At 37.0% G+C, this 23,900-nt stretch overlaps 1 protein-coding gene across 1 annotated transcript in view; it reads left to right on the top strand.

Moving 5' to 3' along the window:
- Positions 1-6,427: 6,427 nt before the first annotated feature.
- The window catches only part of LOC129770675 (uncharacterized), a 105,304-nt gene continuing 87,831 nt past the window's right edge, over positions 6,428-23,900 (top strand). The window contains exon 1 of the mRNA XM_055773641.1: positions 6,428-7,525. Coding sequence (XP_055629616.1) covers positions 6,910-7,525 — 616 coding nt within the window. The 5' untranslated portion in view covers positions 6,428-6,909. The remainder of the gene's footprint in view (positions 7,526-23,900) is intronic.

The following is a 23,900-nucleotide window of genomic DNA, read 5'->3' as shown; positions in this document are numbered from 1 at the left end:
AATGGTTGTTTTATTGGGTGAGCTTTTTAGAATTCATGATATCAAAGGTACAGTGTCGACATCTAACAAAGTTCTAAGTTGACGTTGAGTAAAGACAATTTGTCAGAGTAACACATACGTAGGCCTCACTATTATGATAATAGATTCATAGCAGACACAATTATCGTAAACGATCTTTTTACCACTCACAGGAAACTTGCTATTTTAATTGATAAAATAATTATTTCGGAAAAAGTAATATTCATTCATTTTTTTTATTTTGAAATAAGTTTAACCAGCAAATCCACAAACATAACACCACGTAACGTACGCTTCTCGTGTTATGTATTCCATCAGTCTGAACTTGTACCAACAGAGGCATGAGCTTTTCAATTATCACAACGGCACATTACATACCACTGATACGAAGCAGAGATGCCAGATGTGAAATTATTTTTGATATTTTTTATAATAAGATATTTTACGATATTTGGTCGCTGTTAACTCAGACCGGACCTTGTGACATTTGTAAGGGGGGTGCTGTGCGGGCCTGCAAAATCGCCGACTTTTGCGCCAGAGGACCGAGGTCCTCTGTCGGGATTCGGATGAATGGATGCCCAGACTAGCGTGTACTGTAGGCCTCGCTACAGAATCCTCCTTCGATTTGCTTCTCCAACGCCTCCAAAATTCTTCCCGAAATTCAAAATTTTCCAGAATAATTCATTTTATTTCTATCGCTATGTCCGGTTTCCGACATTAGTCTCTAAGTATTCTTCAACCTAAATCTTGATCGAGTCTACTAAAAACGTCATTGATCAATCTAATCGTCTGATTCTATTCGTGGTCTGGTATCTATATATAGGCGTAACTCAATTTGAATCTTCATGAAACGACCTACTCGTTTCACATTTTTATGATTTCGAGGAAAAACGCGCTTGAAGTTTGGTGCTACAAGTGCTACAATGCCTTCCAAACAATTTCGATACGTTATTCCTGCAACCTGTGTGATTTTTCAAATCTGATCAATGTGCTTAACATAATGCAATGAAAAACTCGAAAATTTCCATTTTTCGACTTGGTCTCCCCTGACTTAATACCAACCATTGGAAATTTATTGGCTTACTGTGAAGACATTTCACAATCTGAAGACATTCTAAAATTCTATGAGTGCTTTTGCACTTTTCGTGAAACATAATATAATCGAAAAATTCCCAAAATGAAATCACGAAATCGCCGCATAGAAATTAGTGGACAATTGCTTTTGCATAGAGATTTTGTAACTGTTTCGAAATCCGTAAATTTAACTCATCAAAACTCCAAATGGTGGTCATAAAAAAAAGTTTGGTATATGAACTAAATAGTTAGCTCAATAGTTCACTGTTGAAGAAAATATCAGATAGATATTCCAACATTGACACGACAAACTCGATATTCTCTGATAATTTTACAGCAAGACAATGTCAGACCACATGGTCATGGACCTGTCAAGAATCATCTAGAAAGAGTGAATTAATAAATTTTATCGTATATTTTCAGTAAAGTAAGACTTAGTATTGGACTGAGAATTAAATCAATCGGCGATTGGATTTCCGCTATTACCAATAATCGTTTCAATACGCTTCAGGAATGATCGACAAATTCTGATCAAGTTCTCGGATTCCATTTCCCTCCCGGCTCGTGTTATAGTTCGCTTGAGAGCAGTCGCGTTCGAGCGCCATATGGAAGATCTAGACTGGATGGGGGCCACATATGTTTTGACCCGAACGACAAATGCTACTCCAACCATCTTTGTGAACATGGAATCTCTGTGTGCGGCATGGAACACCGCCTTGCTGAAAGGCCACCTTTGATTTAGATCCATATTCCTTCGGGATCCAAGAAAGTACATTTTTTTAAAATATCGATGTTCCATGGTCACTTTATCGTCTTCCGGAATATGATACTACCAGTCCAAATAGCATGATGCCCGCCGGATGTTTCGTCAAACTTACGTTTTGGTATTCGTAGGCTATCTCCTTTGTATCGTTCGGTTTGATACGGGATCGACAGTAAATATGCGCTCGTTAGAAATCAAGATTACCAGGTTTTTGCGCTTAAGAAAATTTAAAATCTTCTTGCAACGTTTGACACGTAGCTCCCGGATACGCTGGGTTATAATCTGGGTCTCCTATGGTTAAGATGACATTATACTGTCAGGCATTCCGGTCTCCTCAGCCATTTTCTCGGGGAACGCTCGGAATTGGACAATTTTTTCTTTTAACCCCGGGAACAGCTTTTTTCGTCCGAGCTGACCCCAGGAAACTCGAGAAGATCCTTGGAGATAGTTGTCCTTTCTTTTCCAGATCCAAAACTTCTTTTACAGTTCATCAGGACACTCCAACAGCAGCTGCAATTTAGTTTTGCAGCATTTTCGAGTAGGATAAATCACGAATACGATGCCACTTTGCCTTGGCATGAAACAACGATTGCATAGATTGACGAGTTCTGTTTATGTTTTTTTTTCACTCTTGAGTTATGGGGCAAAAACGAAGAAACCCTTAGTGTTGAGCACACATCTCAAATAGCAGTGACTTATGTATATATGGTGCAATCAATATGCCGTATACGGTACTTCACCCGCCATATTCTTCATAAATATCTCCTCTGATAACTATTTATTCCACGGTGTTGGAGCGAGTTGTTGCTGGGTGATTATGATAACATGTTCCTGACAAATTCACTTTGATTACACAGACCAAAAATACCAATGGCTGTAGTTACCATTATGAACAAATCTCCAAAAATTGAAGGTAAAGACAGTGAAATGAATGAATTATCTCACTTTTTTCTTTTTATCCCCTTATTCATTTTTATGTGGTTTATTCTTATAGTAAAAAAGGTTTCAGCTTGTGGGGATGTATTCTGCAATAAAAATGCATGTAAACTAGCCGCGTTCCATCTTGAGAGAAAAAACTATCAACCATCGATATTTAACAATGTGATAAGGGTGCATATACATATGTTCTGAATGTCCACATAATCAATTGAGGCATATTCTAGTACTAAAACAATTTATAAAACTAGAAATGTGTTATATCTGTGATGTTTGGTAAACGCAGGACTACCGCTGGCTTGGTAAACATTTGTTTGAAGAAGCATCTGAATAAATTTTCAATGAATGAATATTTTGAAAGAATGATGAAAGTTTCTCTTGTTAGTGTGTGAGTGAGTGAGTATTAGTATATAATTATTTATACAGGGATATAAACAAAGTTCAACTCTTTGTGAACATGTTCATGATTCTGAAAAGAACCGATGGGTTTGCGGGACTTTGTAGGAACATCTGAAGATGGTTGATATATGATTCCTTTTTTGTTCTCGTGAGGATAATACACGAGATTTGTGTTCTTATTATCAGTAAGTATTTCTTCCAATAGACACTGCCACCACGAGCGATTTTTATATGTTCAACCGCTACCATTGTCTATCTTTGATAACGTATATAATCAATAATGGAATGCACACTTCACCTAATGGTTTAAAGGCCGACGATGTACAGAACCTATAAGAGCGCACTTCTTTCCATAGCTCAAAAAAAAATCCTAATGCAGATTAAACCCCCCACTAATTGGAACCGACAATCGATTGTTACAATAGTGAACATTCAATATTGGCACTGTTTCTTTTATCAAGTAAGCCAATTTTTTCGATGTAATGAAATATTTCATGTTGTATTTGCACCTAATGTGAGTAAACCATATGTTGGAATAAATTCATTCCAATAAGCATGAAAAACGTAATCCTAAAATAATTCCAAAATTGCTTAAGAATTATGATTTGTATTTTGGGGCTGTCCACATACCACGTGAACAACTTTAGGGGGATAGGGGGTACGAAAGTGTCCACGCTTGTCCACGGTGAGGGGGGTGGGGGTACATATAATGTCCACGTGGACACGTTAAACAGATTTTTTTTAAAAAATACATTCAGATCTGTTCAAATAAATGATATCTTTTCTGCATTTTCCGCCTATTTTCGTACTTCATATTTATCCATAAAATAGTTGTCTAATATTCTTCCATATCATCGAATTTCTTCACTGAAATATGTATTCTGCATGAAAGTCACATAAACATTGAGCGATCAAGCTTCCATTGGTAGTGGAGGATCTTTGTTTTCAACTTCTTAGCTACGTCATATTTTAATATAAACTGAACTCTGTGTTCTAAATCCAGGTCTACGTGAGAATGAATTTGACATAGCGAACTGCTGATACATTTGTATCTGCAGAGTATATGTGGGATGTTAATAATATGATGAAATGACCGGAATATTATAGGATTTTTCAAATAATTTGAGAAAGACTTAGCGAAACGAGTGAGATTCAAATTTTATAATACCAGCTCAAAAACAGAGTTCATATGCAGAACTCTCTACTAAAAGAAGCAGATTCAGCCCACCTGTTCTGATGGGTAGTACCCCCGTTCCCAAATATTTCTCGAATTTAACTTTTAAATAACGTCGCAAAATGGATTGCGACGTTATTTGACGTTAATGACACATTGATACAGTTGCGTTAGGTATGCTCAGCACCGGGATCAGTTTTTTAAGGATCATTTTGTCCTACCGATCGAAAGATTGTGATGTTACAAATGAAACTTCCGTTAATAAGCACATGTTATTACGATATTCGTGTTTTTTAAAGAGGGGCTTTGAATCCGGGATTAGATTACATATTCTGCACAACAGCCAAGAGCAATCCCCTATCAACACGCTTTATAGAATAAAACATTCAAAATATTGTTTTCTTTGTTCTAATTTTCGCTTCAATATATGAACTAGTATCTTGCAGTCAAAGTTTAGTAAAGAAGTATGCCTAAATCCATTGGTTGTTTCTTCGTTTAAATGCTTTCGACTCATTTTTTTAAATAGAAATTGCAGAAGTCTTCAGAAAAACTCTTTACGATGGACACTCGTTTCTCGGAGATTATCTGCAGGCGAACGATTTTATTGTCAAATAAGTTTCTTCAGATGTTATTTCATGCTTAATTGTAAAAATATTCGCTTGATTGTGCAGTTTTACTGTTGTACTGTCCTTTGAAGTCACCGAAGAAATGTTTCTAATTTCAGTTTTTATTTTTGCTTTGGAAACAATTCTCTGGAATCATCAGGAATGTTCTCGAAAAGCGTTTTGAAGAAGTAGTAGCTTGAGCAGTTATCATAATGAGATTATTACACAAATCATTGAATAGATTTCCATAAGCATTCGAACAAATGGGATGCAAAAGGAAAGGGATGGGATGAATCGGGATGAATTTTCGGTTTTAGTAATTTTAACTCACCATTTCATACAATTAACAGAGTGTTTCCTGAAGCCAACGATTTCACATATTTTCAAACTCTCGAATATATTGGTAGGAAGTGGTATAAGAAATACTACATAAATATAATTTGGAACAAACTGAAGCGCGATACAAATAACTTTTCGGGCAATGTTAGTGAAGGTATCAAAGAATAAAAAAACAACCATTACTACTAATAAAGCCCATTTGCATTATTTTTTTTTCAAAAAAGGTTATTTGATTTAAGATTATAATCAGAAAGTAAAGCAGTTTACGTTGCATCGAAAGAGGGATGCACTGCCTCAGACAAGAATTGTCTAGTGTAATTTTGCCTCACGAGCACTCTGGCTTTACTTAAATGCAGAATGGTCGCTGGTAATTCGTCGATAACACATATTTTCAAAGCGCCGATGTAGTCTTAGTCGATTTATGGAATGGAACGCGTCCTCTGTAAATTCTCCAAACGATGACGGGAAAGGTTTTGTATTGCGCTGACAACAACAGTTAATTTGAGATACTGTAGTTGGATGAAGTACAGTTAAGTAGCTTTAGAACTATTGCCTACTTCATTTTTTGAATATGTGATTTGCGGAGACGAAAAAAATCATTTTTCTATTTCTATTCATTTATTCACAAATAAAAAGAACATGTTTTTCTGTTGAATTGTTTTTTTAATCATTTAAAAACACCAAATATAAAATAAGACCAATTTGAAATTGAATATAGGCACAATACAATTTTTGCAATTACAATGTATGGAAGAATGTCCACGTGGACAACAGGGGAGGGGTATAGTCAATGTCCACGCTTGTCCACGGAGGGGAAGGGGGGAGTCTAAAAGCGTACTTTTTCTGCCCACGTGGTATGTGGACAGCCCCTTTGAGAACATTCAAGCATTCAAGTGAAATAAACGGGTCAAGCTAAATAAAACGGTTTTATAAATAATGAAATAAAACCAAAACCGTCATCACTGCCACAAACTGTTCATATTTCATCTGACATTTCTGACTCTGCGCGTGTTCGTGCAATCGGGCAGCACTGTGTTTGTGCACCAAGTGAATTCATGGAGCTTTCTATGCTCTGTCTCTCTGATGTTGTTCGTTCAGTTTTTGCCATCAGATGTGAAGCGTTTGCGTTCGTGGAAGGACGTACTTCTTTGGACTCGTCGCGCGTCGGTTACGGTTTTCGTTAGCATAACAGACCACCGGGCATAACAGTGTGTAGTGTGAGACGGTGTCAGGGGCCGCAGTAGTGGTTCTTAGTTTTCGTGTTATTCCACACATATAGAAGAGAAGAGGTTCATAGCACTTTGGTGAGAGGGTTATGTGCTTGTGCGGCCTGACGTCGGCGAGAAAGTTAACATACGTTCGCGGGGCAGGAAGAATAAGAAAATTTCTCAACATCGAAAAAAAAACGAGCGAAGAAAGGAAGTCGTTTAGGCGAGTGAAAGATTGTGGCTTTTATTTCTCGTTCCGTTTCTAGTGCTTTGCGTAAGTGAGCAGTGTGTGCGGGGTGCAGTGTGAAATTTTCGTTGCAATTTACTGCCGAGGAGTGCAAATGCAGTTTGTGCAGTGCCAGGGTGTGTGCGTTCGGGCCACCAGATAAGATCATGATTCTGGGCAAGGCGACCGTTCCGTCGGCGCCGATGAAAACAAAGAAATGTTCTACTACTGCAGTCACTACCACCACTACCAATAATACGCGTATTACTACTAGCATCATCAATCTACAGCATAACAATCAGCATCAGCGAAATCAGTGGAGCAATAATAACATTGGGTACGATGATAGCGAATGCAACGTTGTCGGAAGTGCTGTTGTCATTGCTGATAGTGTAGAAGACCATCGCCATCCGAGGTCAGCAATGCACGAGCAATGGTGGCCCCTCGGGTTTGCTGAGGTCAGCACCAGAGTGCACCACTGCCAGCGTGACCCTGGAATATGGAATGATAGTTTGTCCGCCGAAGCAGCAGCGCCAGAAAGACGACGACAACGGCTCTGGATGCCGGGGCACCATAGGCCACGCAGCCGACGATGGCGACCGAATGGTGGCTTCGTTTGGGGCACCGGGGCTACTCCTCTGTTCCATGTGTTAGTGTTTATCGTAGTATTTATTGATCTATTTAATTCGAGTGCATCCTCATCGATTCATGCAAGCGGCATTCACCGGAATTCGGAACTAACAGCAGAAGCAGCGGATGCGCAACCGGAGATTTATGGAAGAGGTAATAACGAGAGGCGGTCTAACAGTGTATTTTTCCCATACGGTTTCTAGTTTATGGGGAGCGTTGAGTTGGTCATTCTTCCACGTTCAGGGGGGAAAATTAATCGATATTTCAGTCCAGTAGCACTTTGTTTTGGTGTTGGCCTAGGAAAGCAAATGAGCGAGCGTTGAAAGAGTAGCCGTAGCGATGGGTGTGTGAGCGGAATTCATAACAAGTTGTTATTTGAATTTTTGGCAGTTACGGGAAGGATCGTTGTCGGTGCTTAAACTTTGTGGCTGATTTACGACATGCTGCATTGAAACTTTTGGATGTAATTTATTGTAGGTTTAGCTAAGAATTATATAGGCTTAGGCTATGCTATTGAAGAGATGAGAATTTATCCTTTTAGATAACCATTTCCAGTTTCGGAACTTATATCAGAAACAGGTAAATCAAAACTTGCTTATCATATGAGTATACTATCCAAAAAATTACCAATAGAAACTAATCTCGAGTTAACTGCAAGTAATGACGATGGTGATGATGATGTGTTGAACTATAGAGATGAATTTGTGTTGAACTATAGAGATACATTTTTCAGTTCTTTCGCCTCTATGCAAGTAATGAAGTTCTATTTATTTATTTATCTCGTCAAACCAGTGTATCTATATACAGCGCGGACTCGATTATATAAAGTTTTTTATTTCTTTTCACTGTATGTAATCCAATCCTGTATATAACCGAGTCATAAAACATCTCTTTAATTGTTTTTTTTATACATGTATTTTTTGTTTTTGAAAATAAAAGAGGAATTTGATTTTTTATTCATCCCCTTAAAGTCAGAAAACACCTTTCTCACATGAAAAAAATAAATTTATTTAGATATTCTCAGTATTGGAACAGCTAAACTAGTGGATTTTAAAAACATTTTGGAAGTGAAAAACTTAAAAGTTGATAATTTTAAATGTGTTATTATTAATTTTATCCTAAAAATTTATATCAAACTAGATTGTTTCTATCAATTCAATTGAAGTTCTTTTACCGCTCTACAATTTGTTCTTCGACGCCCAAGTTCTATCTTTCTTAATTTGACTGCAATATCGATATAAACGATTCCTGGTGAAAGTTCAAGCAAAACCTAAAAAAATCACGATTTTTACCCCACTGTACATGTAATAGCCACTTAAACTTCACCTTAACGTTGAAAGGTTACATTTCTTGAAATAAACCATATTTGAAATAAAAAAAAAATATTTTTTTTTCCAAACTGTATATAAACCAGTCCAAAAATGTATATAATCGAATCACATATAATCGAGTCCGACCTGTATATATATAAATGGATTCCTGGAATATAGTTCAATTCCACGCCAAATCAGACCAAAAGGAAATTTTGACGCGATTCTCTTTGATTTCATTGAACCTCGCAGCCGTTGTACGCATAGTTGTCCCATGTTACTTTTTGACGATTATCACTTTTCTTCATAAAACGTTGTTTTTATGCATAATCTTACGGAAAAACACAAAAAAAAAACATATAGTTTATTCCCAACTTTTAAAAAACATCTAGTTCAATTGTCCCATGTTGATATTCTATTCATAACTGTCCCACCATGTATTTTTTGTAGATCCATATCGAATAAGTCGGTTCAAGTACAAGAATTTTATGTCACACTTTCAGCAGGCCTCATGCACTCTTTTCTGGTTTGGAAGATCGAACTAATTCTCAAACAAATAAGAAAAAATTTAACAGAACACGTGTACACCTTGTTAGCGAATGCCTAATAACAATGAGATTTAAATTCTGCGGAGGTGTTGCAGATCGCTCATTTCTTCATAAAACGGTGTTTTTATGCATAATCTTTCGAAAAAAACACAAAAAACAATTATTGTTTGTTCCCAGTATATCAAAAAACAACATCAAGTTCAATTGTCCCATGTTGATATTCTAGGCATAACAGTCCCACCATGAATTTTTAAACCCGTAATCAAGCTTAATTGATTCAGTGAGGGGATCTCATCACTTTTCATTAAACAATAGTATGGTGCTTATAAAAAACCCGGTGTATTGCTAAATTGAAATGCTTAAAGCTTTTGGTAGACAAATATGCGAGAAAACTTTGATTGCGTTTTTCTCAGTTGTTGATTTTGGAACATGGCATTTAAATATGCGTAGAACGGCAGCTCGGTACATATGATGGAAGCTACCCAAAATCACAATTTTCATTCTCTTATGACCCATTTAAATAACGACTTCTTTTTTTGAAGGGCGTATTCAAAGTTACTGACCTTTCTATCAAAAATTGTACCTCAAAATTCAGATGTCTTATTAAAATATGATGTTCGACAAAGTTGTTGGAAAATTGATGAACTATCTATGAAAAATAACATCAGGAATGCACTGCTAAAAAATCTTACTCAAAAATTTAATTTAATATCAAAAATTTTTATACCTCGAAACACCTTTCCTTCGACATTTTTTTTTTGCTTATTTTTATTTGAAAACCCTTCCTATTTGACTAAATCTGACGTACAGTGGTGCCCTACTCAAACTCACCAAAATGGTGATATGAATTTTTCAAAATTTATGAAACTTCATTACTTCGCCGAATTGTAACCATTTGGGAAAAGTAATATGAAAAATGGAATCATGCGACTCAACATGAAAAACTAGATACAGGCTGGACTCGATTATGTACAGATTCGATTATATACAATTTCAGACTCGATTATATACAGTTTGAAAAAAAAATATTTTTTTTTAAATTCAAATATGACTTGTTACAAGAAAAAATGTAACCGTTCGTTAAGGCGAAATTTAAGTGGCTATTATATGTACAGAGGGGTAAGAATCGTGATTTTTGATGATTTTGCTTACATTTTGACCAGGAATTGTTTATATCAATATTGCAGCGAAACTAAGAAAGACAAAAGTTGAGTGTCAAAGAACAAATTGTAGAGCGGATAGAGAGTTTTAATCTAATTGATAGAAACAATCAAATTTTATATGAATTTTTAGGATAAAATTAATAATAACGCATTAAAAATTACAAACTTTTATGTTTTCACTTCTTCTTCTTCTTCAATGGCACTAACGTTCCTAGAGGAACTTCGCCGTTTCAACGTAGTATTACTTGCGTCATTTTTATTAGTACTTAGTTGAGATTTCTATGCCAAATAACACGCCTTGAATGCATTCTGAGTGGCAAGCTCTAGAATACGCGTGATCACAGTGCAAGTCGGAGGAAATTTCTTTGACGAAAAATTCCCCCGACCAGAACGGGAATCGAACCCGAACACCCGGCATGTTAGTTATGACGCTAACCACTCGGCCACGGGAGCACATGTTTTCACTTCCAAAATGTTATTAAAATCCACTTATCTAGATGCTTCATTACTATATCCTGTACTAAATTTTCTCATCTTTCAAATAAAAGCAACAGAATCGTCTTCCGTAGTAGCCATTCCTGCTGATTTCGTAGTGTTGTGTTGTTTGTGTGCGGGTTGTGTGGTGTAGTCAAGTGTAGCTATCAGATTACATTATTCACGGTGGAGAAGTTTCACCCAAACAGAGAAGAAAATAAGGATATTCAATAATTTCTCATCCATGCTACAAATGTGAAATAAAAATAAAATCTGAGATTGTCTACATGTCCTATGAACAGTTTGAACAGGCGGACGAGACGCCAATGGATTCGATAACCCGGAAAATTCGGCTATCCGGAGTGAAAATACAATTGAAAAACTGAAAATATTACCCACTACACAGTACCCTACTTTTTTCCAGTTAGCAAAACGAATTTTGAAAAAAAAATTTGGGGCTTTTACAAAAATTAGTGACAATGTGAATAAGTCATACACTTATGAAAATAAGGATTTAAGGTAGCTGCAATGGTATGTGTTAGGCTGAAATAGATCGGATGTCTTTCGTTTAATCCGTCAAGAAATTGTTCTAAGCAGGGCCTGAAAATTTCGAAGATGAAAAATGAAAATCGACTCTCTTCAAATGATTATTCTAATTGCTGTGAATAATGAATACAAATCTACCTCTTCATTCAAACTGACTTCGATCCACTTTACTACTCCCCCTGACATGAATCTCGTTATTCGCGAACACAATCTTGTTTTAACGTCCATATAAAATGAATAATGATTGTGAAGATTGACCTGAACCAGCGAAATTGCACGAAGAACACACACAGAATGACGCAAGGGAGTAACAAACCATTCTCATTGTGCAAGTCTCGGCGATTCGAACTTTAAATAGTCAATAACGACGCCGGCCTCGCTCTTATAGTTACCAGGGGAAGAGAAGGAATGTTAGTATGATATTCGCCGCCCGAAGGCCAGAAGGGTCGCCTCTATAGCATGGTTCCGTGGCAATTATCATGAAAGGAGTGGTTTTTTTATCCCATTTATTTATTTTAAGCTCATTAGCATTTAGTTGTAACAGAGCCGAATTTTAATCGTGTACATGTCACATGTTTATCATATCCATAAATAGAACATTACACAGTTGCCATTTTTCGGCGTAAGAGTATTTCTTCTATACCATTGCATATGGTACATTTACACAGTGGCCATTTAGGTGTAAGAGCATTCCTTCTGTTCTTCCATCATCCAGTTAGACCACCGGACAGCGGAGACAGTTGATATGATCATTGTTGAGTTATTAATAGAACAGCAGCTCGATGTTTCTTGTAGAGCAGAGACCGTGGATCGATCTTCATCGCTGATGATTGTTGCATGGACGTAGTTACTCAGTAACAACACAAAGATGGTCAATGAGGGCCCTGAGTTTTGAACTCACGATCGATCGCTTACTAGAAAGGAGTGGTTGTTAGTGGGGAAAGGTAATAGTCAGGATTAGCTGAGGCAGGTGATATGATTGTGTAAACGCGAACTATCAGCCACTCAACGAAACGAAATTCTGAAATACTACGCGTCACAACAGTCGGCAGTGATTACCCTTAGGTATCCTAGAAAGGAAAACCTGCAAAATTAATTGGACCGGCTATATAAAAGTAGTTACACCATTAATGGGCGGCTTCATTGTTTGCCCACCGTGAATTCAAACTAACGAACTTAGACAGTTATCAGGTATGCTAGAAAGGTCCTCGTGATAATATTAGTAAACAGCATGCAGTATGGGAGCAATTCTGAACAAAATTTTAGTTCACTTTGTCTCCGAGTTCTATTTTGTGAAAAAAAAACATACAGAAAAATGGGTTTATATCAACAAAATTCAAAATTAATGAACTCTGTTATAGGAAAGCATTTAATATTTGCATTTACTAAGACAGCATTTCTTGGAGAGTCATGCTTGTCATCGTAGAATAACTTACATGAACCTGTTTGATTACCCAATATTCTTCCTTAGTGGAACCATAGCGTCTCTGATAAGCCTTCTAGACAACACAATCGACGCTGCTTTAGCGTGATGAACGTTTATTTGCAGAACCTTAGTGTTCTGCTTTAGTTTGGACCGGTCGTTTGGTACATTTGGGAATATTTCTAAACCTGGACTAAGAGTTATCAGATTCGCAGATTTAAAAGATTCACCGCGTAGAATATCTCTCTACCAAAATCCCTGATGACGTCTATTTGAACTTTGCGCGGTAAAGAAAGTAAACTGCATAAGAGACCCACTTAATGCAGTAAGGGCACGAAGTACTGTGGAGGGCGAGGTATTTAATTAAACACCTTTCCCCGACCATTCATCCCTCGGCAAGGATCGCATCACACCTTGGCTTAGGGGTTCTATCCATTACTTTCTTTGCGTAATAGCCATGGATAACAGCTAATACAACCATCCTCCTGGGGAGTTTTGGACCCACTGCTCAATAGTTTCAGGTTCTTTTTCGGACATGCTACTAATGATATCCATCATTCACAGGCGGAGGAAAGAAATTGAATGGTCTACGTGGAAACAACAATTGGCGTGACAACAAACGTTGTATGGGTTTACATGCCTCCTAATTCTATTTTAAAAATAAGTCGTTCCATTCAATCCCTCGTAGGGATATATTGTTGGATCCATCGTGATGAAAAGTGACACACGAATCTAACCAAAAATCGACTGCTCTCAAGCGAGATGATCAAACGGGTCATTATAGACAACCTAACATAATTAGATTGACCATTCCATTTCGATGGGATCAGCAGAATTTAACAATTGCATCCGATTTCGTCAGATTTCCAACAAAACACTCTCGGCTTCAACGAACCACTTGTAATTCAATATGCGATCCTCGATGTTATTTATCGAAGAACGCAGCAGCATCACTCTCGCTTTCGAATGGCAGAGCAACGTCGGCGGCAACATCCAACCCGTTACCCATCATTAGGTCTCTTCTATATTCGTTCATTTCTGAGTTTTTTTTCTTCTATTAACTCTCATATGAAATAATATATGTGTTGAGGAAAAAACACGAGACACAAAATGATTTGTTTTGAGTGAGCTGCTGCTGCTAGTGGGTGCTGCGGATCACAAATTATGATGCATAACAGAACATCGACAACAACAACGGACTGTTGTTGTTCTTTTCCGTTCTGTCTTCTCATCATCCGGGAGGACGCCAGCGACCCTCTTGTTTCGTCTTCTCCTTGCCAGATGTGAACAAGGAACCTACGGCAATTCGAGTTGCAGCTGGATGATGAGCGCGAGTGAGCAGAACGAACAGGAAAATACGTTGTACCCACATTAATGCACACATTAACAGCGGGCGGGTGGGAGAATGAGTCAACAGAGACACAATGTACATCTGCATCTCGTGAGCACTACCAGGAGGAGCTGGGGTACGCAACAGCATCCAGACGGACAGAAAATAGAGAGACCTGTGAAACTCCGGATAGGCTGAGTATGTTCTTCTTTGGAGTGCACTCAGTGACGTACGCACACGCATAAGTTCAAGAACGTATAAATACCCCACGCATACTCCCATACAGTCGGGGAAGTCGCAGTCGGTTAGAAACAAAAAAAAACGAAAACGATAAGAGATCAATAAACATTCAGTTTCAGGTCCTGCTGTCGGATTTCGATGGGCACTTACGGATCTGGAAACATAATTTAGGAGTGTTAATATTGATGCCGGTTGCGGCGGATGGGTTGAAAATAGAGCCGTAGTCCGGGACCCTTTGGTCGCTTGAACGCGTGAACGAATAGAGCTAAATATAGAACGCAAAGGATGTTGTTTACCGTAACGGAAAGGTTAGACCATGAAAAAAATGTGTGTTGTTTGTTTTTCTTTTCCGTCTGCATCGCTGGAAGTGGAACAAAAATTGCTATGGCAAGAGTTTTCGGCACTTCTTTGGTGATTTTAAGGATCAGGCTGTTCTGAAACAAAGAATCATTTTATGGGAGGTTGTCGCTCATTAAAATTTGAACAGTTCTCCAGATGAGGAAGAAAATGATATATATTGAATATATAGCGGGTTGCTTTCTATGTGTTACAGAAGGAAATAAAAAAATTGGGAGTCCACAGCACGAATCGAAAATTCAGACCCTCTAAATTTCGTCCCCACAATTAGCGTTTCTATGCTTCACGCTCTTTTCCGAATGTGACTGACGAAAAAAACTCGAATTCACTCTGTTCATCAAGGGTTGGCCATTTTTTGCGGAGAGGTAATTTCGTCCGACTTTTTTTGCACACAACAGATAATTATATCCATTCCTTCTAAATGTCTTTGGGAAACTTTGGCCATGGGTCTATCATTCTAAACAGTTTAGGGATCGGGTACGACCGAGTGTAGAGTTCGTTGAACGCGGGGAACGTAATCAACGATGACTCATATCAGGCACAGGAGATGCCCCACTCGGGCAGGGGGAAGACACAGCAGGTAATTAATTTGCATAGCATGACGTAGGACTGTTTTTCAATTTGTTGTCGCAGAATTAAATTTGTGGCAATCGTTTAATGTGTCCTCTGTTCTCCCTATTCGGCCGAATTAATAGATTAATAATCGGAAGCCCATCAAGTCTCCGTCGAACGTGAGGCAAAGCTCGAATGGATCGACTTGTTTTCCGTTTTGTTTGATTTTCGTCGGTTGACTCTCACTTCACGGTGTCATGTTCTTCGGTTTCGAAGTAACCATCGTGCCGAAGAAACCGTTGAAACAGATGCCTCAGGCGCAACTGTTATTTGCTTTACGGGCATAGTTCCTGTATCAGTGCGACTTTTTTTTGCAATGCGAGACCCATGCTGCTTTGCGGTTCCGAAATTAGTCATTAGAAAATTGGCATAACCGCTATCCGGGAACGATCGAGGAAGGGGAGAAATGATTAGTTTTTAGGTTTTCTTTGCATGGCTGGGGAGAAGGTGCCAGAGCGTTATATGATATAGCATTTTGTTGCAATTGAGGCTTTGATGGACAGGTGAAATCATGAAAACCGACGTAAATCATTCAGTACAGTACAATACAACCGTAAATCATGTGGGAAATTTCAAGACAAAAGATCACACCATTCAGTAGCCACCGAATATACCTCGTGAGAAATGATTCAATAATTTATAAATGACTATGGAAATGATTCATCAACCTACACGATGCACATTAGAGTATCAATGTATGTTATATATAAAAAATGTAAATATGAAATTTAAAAACAAATTGTTGATGCCAAATGTCTTAAAATTGCATGAAAGATTTACTGTTATCTCGATTTTTGTTTGTCAATTTCGAAGTTTAATGCAACTTGAAGACAGTTGGAATCAACTTTTTTTCTGTCATTACATTTTCTGTTTATAAGATGGATTCTGTTATATAGATTCTATAGCAAGCCAGAAGTGAATAAAAAAATGCAGTTTAAGGAAATAAATCGGTTTGATCAAAACAATAGAAATTCCAAATGAAATCGCCCTAAAAATGCAGATTTCAAAAACATGTATTGTTGATGCGAATGAAAGTTTGTATTCCGTTTGGGTTGGAGGAAATGTGAGTTTTCCACAGCAATTGGGAATTTTTTGAATCAAGCGCTAGTTTTGAAAAGGACGTATCAATTTTGGTAAGAGAAATCTTTGATAATTTATTTCTCTAAAACTATGAGTCGTATCGAAATAGTGTCTCAGAAAGAGTTATAGAGTATTGATCTTTAAACGTGAAAAAATATAAACTGGAAGAAAAAAGTATTCTTTTTGTATTTACAAAAAAAAACTTTGATTTGCTATATCTGAAATATTTTTTTTTTTCATATAAAATAGAAAATTTTTAAGATCAGTCCAAGATGGCAAAACTATTTTTCACAAACTTTGTGGAACATCGAATTTTTATGAGTTTTCGAAACATCGAATTTTTGTAGGCTAACAATCATTTTCAGCCACAAATTATGAAAAGTTGTTGGAAATTATAAGCAAATACATTAAATTACTACATTTAGGAAGGAGATTGATGAAGAGCTTTTTTGTTTTAAATCACATCAGGACCCATAATTTGTGACTAAAAATTATTGTTAACATACAACAATTCGAAGTTTCGAAAATTCATAAGAATTCGATGTTGCACAAATTCAAAAAAAAATAAAAAAAAATACAAATTTTAGTTATTGCAAATTGAAGTTTTTTTTGTAAATAACAAAAGAGTACTATTTTTTTTCTCAGTGTGTATTTTTTCAAGTTTGAACATCAATACTCAATAACCCTTTCTAAGACACTATTTCGGTACGAATCATAGTTTTTGAGATATAAATCATCAAAGATTTCTCTTACCAAAATCGATACGTCCTTTTCAAAAGTTACGGTTGAGTCAAAAAACTTCCAAATGCTGTGGAAAACTCATATTTCCTCTTAGTGGAAATTTTTACCAGTTTTCGAATGGAAGTGTTAGGATTGGGCAAACTAGCACAAGTTAGAACAAGTTAAAGGTTAACATTGACAAAAATGTTAATGGTTCAGATTTTTTCATAGAAAAAAAAAGATTTTTCAAATCAAATATGATCTACTTTCGCCCTAAGAGATTCACCATCCATCCAACATCCTATAGCACCCATTCCATGTCAAACCGATAAAGTGGTTCTAAGATTTTCGTGTAAAGTGGTAGTATTGCTCCTTATCGCAAAATATTATTACAGGTAAACTTCGATATAACGTACATTTCACTTTCAAAATTGTACGTTGTATCGAATTGTACGTTATATCGAAGTACTCACAAACGTAGTCTATAATACATGATTGTGTTGCTGTTTTAGTAATTTTAATGAATAACTTCAATCAGAAGACGAAGCCATCTTGCCTCATGATGTTTCCCTTCGTACTGTTGATTGAAGCTTGATTCATTTAGAATCCGGAATCACAAAACCAGCTGTATTTCGGGATTGATTGAAGGTACAAAACTTGTTTTAGCATCACAATACAGATAATTCATTGTTCTATCAGAAAAAAATATTGAAGAAAAATGTCCTTTACACTTTGGAAATGTGTACGTTATATCGAGGTAAAATGTACGTTATATCGAGTGACGTTATATCGAGGGTTCGTTATAACGAGGGTACGTTATATCGAAGTTTCCCTGTATTTTCTTTTTTTCAATAGGGTGGTCCAAATTTATTAATTTTCTTACAAAAATGTTTTTTTTTAATCCATAACTTTTGAACTACTGGACCGATTCAGATGATCGACATATCAAATTAAAGCCATTTAGCTAGACTTTTTTCTAAAACATCATACTCGCAAAAAAATGGACTTTGTTTTCGTAATTGTTGATTGTGTTTGTTTTTAAATTGTTTACACGGCTTCGGACTAGAGGGCGTTATATTTGCTCGATTAGTTTTCGAGTTATGCAGAAATCTGTCTTTCATTTGTATGGCAGCTCCCCCTCAGAGATGGGGGTGGAATGTCATACCACCATAAAAACATTTATCGCACCCTAAATCCTCCACATGCCAAATTTGGTTCCGTTTGCATGATTAATTCTCGAGTTGTGCAAAAATTTGTGTTCCATTTGTATGGAGTGACTAATGAATACAAATATGCCTCTTCATTCAACCTGACTTCAATCCATAATACTACTTCCCGACACGAATCTCGTTACCCTCGTACATAATCTCATTTTAACGCCCATATAAAGTGGAACGAGAACTTTATTCCTGATGCAAAAAAGTAGTTACACCATTAATGGACGGCTTCATTGTTTACCCACCGTGAACTCAAACTAACGAACTTAGACGGTTACCAGGTATGCTATAAAGGTCCTCGCGTTAGCGTAAATACCGTACAAAATAGCGTGCTGTTTGGAGGAATTCTAAACAAAATTTCAGTTCACTTTACCTCCGAGTTCAATTTTGTGATAGAAAAACATACAACAAAATGGATTTATATCAACAAAATTCATAAACTCGTCAGTGTTTCTGAACACAACACTGTACCCTATTTTATATGCGTGGAAATTTTTGTGTACGATACAAAAAAAAGTCTAGCTCACCTGTAGTATATGTCAAATCACGTTGAAATCAAACATCGATACATGCGTATGTAATACATGAGAGAGAGAAACGAATTCATTCTGGGAGGAGTCATTTCTATATGCAATAAAATCCATTTGACGGGGAAAAATGAAATGAGATAACCGAGTTGTAGAGGGTGATAGCAACTAAACGCCCGACTGACTGTTGAGGCATATTGACGGAGAAACTGTTGGAAGAAGTCAGTCATTTGAATACGAAGGGGAATTTCTTCATAGTCCCCTGACTATCCTCAGTTGAATATGACTATGCCGAGCCCTGCTGTGGATAATGGAAATCCGACGGGCCCCACGATTTTATTCCAGTCTCACCAATGCCCTAGATTGATGAAGGAAGGGTATCTGCTAGCTTGAACATTCTATCCTTCCACAACATGTTTGTTTTCTAGTATGTTTTATGCTGGTCATATAGTTCAACTTTTTGCTAGTGAGGGAAATTGGCAGGGATCTTTTATCGTTTATAATTGACTTTGAATTTAAATTGAGTAGTTTTGCACATAAAACTCTGCGGCTACTCGTTCATACACATCATATAAGGTAACGTTTTCCCTAAAACTTAATCTTGTTATTATTTCTCGAATTCGTCTGATATTCTGATTTCATGAAATTATTCAGCACAGTTTCGAAAAACCTGGAAAAATTTATGCGTAGTGAAAACAATTCGTTTAGGCAAAATAAGGTGTTTGTCAGGAAATCAGGGAACGTGCCAAAAACTCTGGGAAATCCTGAAAAATTCAGGAAGGTTGACATCTCTGGCTACATTCCTAATTATTTTTTAAATTAACAGTGCATTATCTGTACAAATTATTATGTTTAATCACAGTAAAACTGTTTAATTTAAAAAAAAAAATTTTTTAAGTTAAACTTATTATTAGAATGTTCTAGCAATCGAATGAATGCTGTTTGATAAGAGTAATTGGATTTGTTATTCAGTTGGTTAGTAAAAAATGTGTTAGTCTACAAAACGTCTGTAAAAACAGAAAGTAATCGATTTTTTATTTTTTCCCGATATTTTTGTCCACTCCATCTACACACAAAAATGTTTGTAAAATAAATATGTTAAAAATATGTTTGTAAAATATTCCAAATATAAAAATTTAAAAATCTTGGGTTTTTGTCCACAACAGCAAATCTCTTGCCGGATGAGAAGTTCCTCAGACAAAAAATGACATATGGTAGAATAGACTAAATTAGCTCAATTTCAAACCAAAAACAATTAGAATTGATTGAACAAAACCACACCGAAACCAGAGAACTTTCCAAACAGTCTGCAGTTGAAATATTGTAGATCCTACCACTACGAGCGCCATAAAAAAATTAGTAGAACGTCCAGTTCATTGTTCTATCAAACGTGAATTTTTCAGCGAAAAACACTATAGACGTACCAACATAATTTCGATTGGAACGGAATACGATTTTATTTCGATCACACAAAACAGTTCACTTAATAGCGATTTAATTTTTTCAAATGTCAATTACTTCCTTTGACTTATCAGTCATGCAGGAAACGACTACTGCTCCATTCCGGAACGCGTTTTTTGCACCAAAACAAAAAAAAACTGTCTCCGATTATCTGTTTGCTTTCCTCTATCATCATTTGTTTTCATTGCTTCACTTAAGCTTCCAATGAACGCTCCCACGAAGATAGTCGGTAAGTTACAGTACACAACATCCCCAGACATGAAAAACACACACATTCACAACCGGTAAACAACCGCTGCTTCTTCCATCTGTTGTTCTGATAAGAACGACTTCTGTGCGAGTGCAAAAAAAGTTGACCCTGAAACGACATCATTCGTGACGGAGGAATTTGCACTTTTTATCCGTTACGAACAATGAGTTACGCCGACGACATCTGCAGCTGATCCGGTGGGGATATGAAAGATCCTCCCGTCTTGGTTTCCCTCTTGTAGAAGAATCTCGCACTCAGTCATTTTGTCTCGTTCCGAAACACGGTTCAAGGAGTACATGTGTACATGTTCATCACGAGATGAAAAACAACAAAGCTCTCGTGAGTTTTTTCTTTTCGATTTCCGTTATCGTCTCGCTTGCTGCCGGTTGTGATACACGCCAGCAATTAACAAGCTTAACAAGCCAGGAAAGTCAAATAGTCGAGGACGGACGTTTTCGCATCCATCGAGAAAAGTGTCGGCGTAAACGCGTCTGGGAGATGTTGTTTGAATCAAATTGTTTAAATATTTAAAAATAACACAATTCGTCCGAGTGGCGTCCGACATGCCTCCGACATGGACCACGAGGCATCCATGGTCTGGTATTAATCTCCACCGCAAAGTAACGCTTGAAAAGTCGACACGAGATGTGCCTAGATGGCGCCCAGTCATCCCCCACCAACGGGAGCGTTGCGACGCTGATGAGTCATGCCGTTTTAAAATTTGCACCAGACCAACACTTTAAACACGTGAATTTTATTGATCGTGCGGTTGAAGACATTTGCGAGGGGGCGACTCGTTTTATTTAGATTGAAATTTCAGATGTGTGAGCTTTACCCCTAACGATGGTTTTACTAAAGGTCAACGATCTTTCAGTGGTCTTTTAATTTTACTATCCACTCGCCGGAAGCCATTAGGTGGGCGTGACCCGCATGTCTGTTCACCCGAAACCAAAACAAAACAAAATACATCACAAAATTCGTTCACCCCGGTGAAAGCGCATCGAATGATGACGGGCCATATCATTGCGGGCGTCCCTTTCCAATCCCATTATCACCTTCAACCTTTGCACCACGCTCGGCCGATTCGGGGATCAACTGCGAGCGATGGTGACCACCTCGATTAAACCACTAATGGTATGTGGCCACAGCATGGCCGCATAATCGCCATCGACCACCACAAGATACTCGTGCCCGACCCCATGGCTGAATTTAATGTTGATATTTATATTTAAATTCGACTATGTTGGGGCCGTGTTACCTCTTCCTTGCTTCCTTTGAGTGTGTGTTCACGAATCGCTCGCTTTCCTTTTTCCATCGCTGCAGATTCGTCGCTTAGCGCAGAAACCCCTCGGCGAAATGGAGCGAGTCTATACGACGTACACACAGGAAAAGAAGCCGGTATTCGTCAGTTGGTTTTGCAGTGGTGTCCTAGAGATGTTTTTGGCAAGCGCAGCCGGAGTCGCCTCGCTTCGGGGAGGTAGAAATGAAAATGTGTGTATCATTTGGCTATGGTTTGGGTGATTGAGAGGTTTTTTTGTGGACGAGGAAAAAATGGCAATTTTTTGCCTCGACAACCCAGAAGATTGATGAATCAGTTCAGGGGAGAACACGTAACACATTTGAAGCAGAATGTTGCCTAGTTACATTAGTAATAGTTGAGCTGCTTTTCAATTTGTTGGCAGAGTTTTGGAGGGAACTTCTCCAATATTGATACTATATTTCATCAAAGAAACAATTCTCGAACCCAAAAACCCTCATATGCCAAATTTGGTTCTAAATGCTTAATTAGTCTCAAGTTATACTGTAAGAAATTGTCGCAGTTTTCCGGTTCAATAACGTGTATTTATCAATCGTTAAAAAATCCCTATAATAACAATCATTGATAACATTAGATTGATTCCATTCAAATCAATATGTTTATGGTATTTAGTTATTGTTCAAAATGTAAGCATCTCTTTCAGATTAAAACACAATTATATCACTTTTTACATAATTCAAATCAAGGTAAGTATCTGGTAAATACCTGTTAGTTAGAAGATTAAACGTGCTATTCAACTGTTTTACATTATTCGTTTCGTTATTTGTTTGGATGGGGATAAATTTAAATTTTCGTTAGTTCGTAAAAATCACTTTATTATTAACCCATTAACGACCAAGCTGTAAAAATTATTTTTTTGACGAAAGCCATTGGTGTAATTTCGATTATTGACGCTGAAGGAACTCCAATGTTCAAGAATTATTTTTTCCCATCTTCCATTTTCCGGGAAATGACTGTTTGAAAAATCGAACATTGGCCGAAACCCGCACTTTTCTTTGCAAGTACAAACATACTGCGAACAAAAAGTCACTTCAATTAGCAAATATACGGTATTCATACACGCATCAATTTTTGATTCCGGGAAGAACAAGAACAGGAGAATGGAGGTCTCTAAGTATAAACCCAAATTAATCCACCCAAGGTGAGATGTGGCATTTCTTATTTCATGTAATTTTAAATAATTACTGGCACGCTTTCTCTTACAAACGAAAGCATATGCTGTTATTTTTATTGTGAACTGTGGAGAAGTGTCAATGCTTAAAAATTAGTCTCCCCAATTATCCATTTCTCGAAAAAATCGAACATTTTCCAAAACCTGCAATGTACAATGGCATATAGGGTTGGGAGGTTATTATTCGGTCCGGCGGAAGAATATTCACACAAACAATCTCATTAGAATCCTCGTTAAACGTACTGATCATTTCCTCCAGCTTCTCCACAAAAATAAACTACGGGCCGCCATCACCTAAGGTTATTACGGACAAAAAATCATACAGATTTTCAATAATATTTGCTAAATTCATCGATATTTGCAAACATTCACAATTGAAAATGTAAGAATAAATGAAAATCTTCCGTCTTCTAAAGTAAACAAATCAAAATGTGCAGCGGAGGTTAGATGTGTTGGTGTTGATTCAGCAGAAAAAAAAAATGCTCCAACAAAATGACCAACGTTCGGTTTTTCGAACACTCAATTTCCCCGGCTGTTATTTTCCTGTAGGTAGCTCAATCGAATGATTTTCGCTCTATATCACTTTTATCAAAGCAATAATGTAGAAAAGTTCACATATTTTTGTATTTTATTTGAAATTGAAAACATCTTCCAAACATACTCGTTTTAAATCAAATTTATTATCCAATAAAGTTACTCAAAATTTAATGAAATCGATATAAGTGGTAGCTAATAAATTAAGCTATCTTTTGGTGCCAAAACATTACCATATGGTTCCTTT

The sequence above is a fragment of the Toxorhynchites rutilus genome, chromosome 1 (assembly GCF_029784135.1).
Source record: "Toxorhynchites rutilus septentrionalis strain SRP chromosome 1, ASM2978413v1, whole genome shotgun sequence".
Classification (NCBI taxonomy): Eukaryota; Metazoa; Arthropoda; class Insecta; order Diptera; family Culicidae; genus Toxorhynchites; species Toxorhynchites rutilus.
This window is presented reverse-complemented; position numbering and strand designations above follow the sequence as displayed.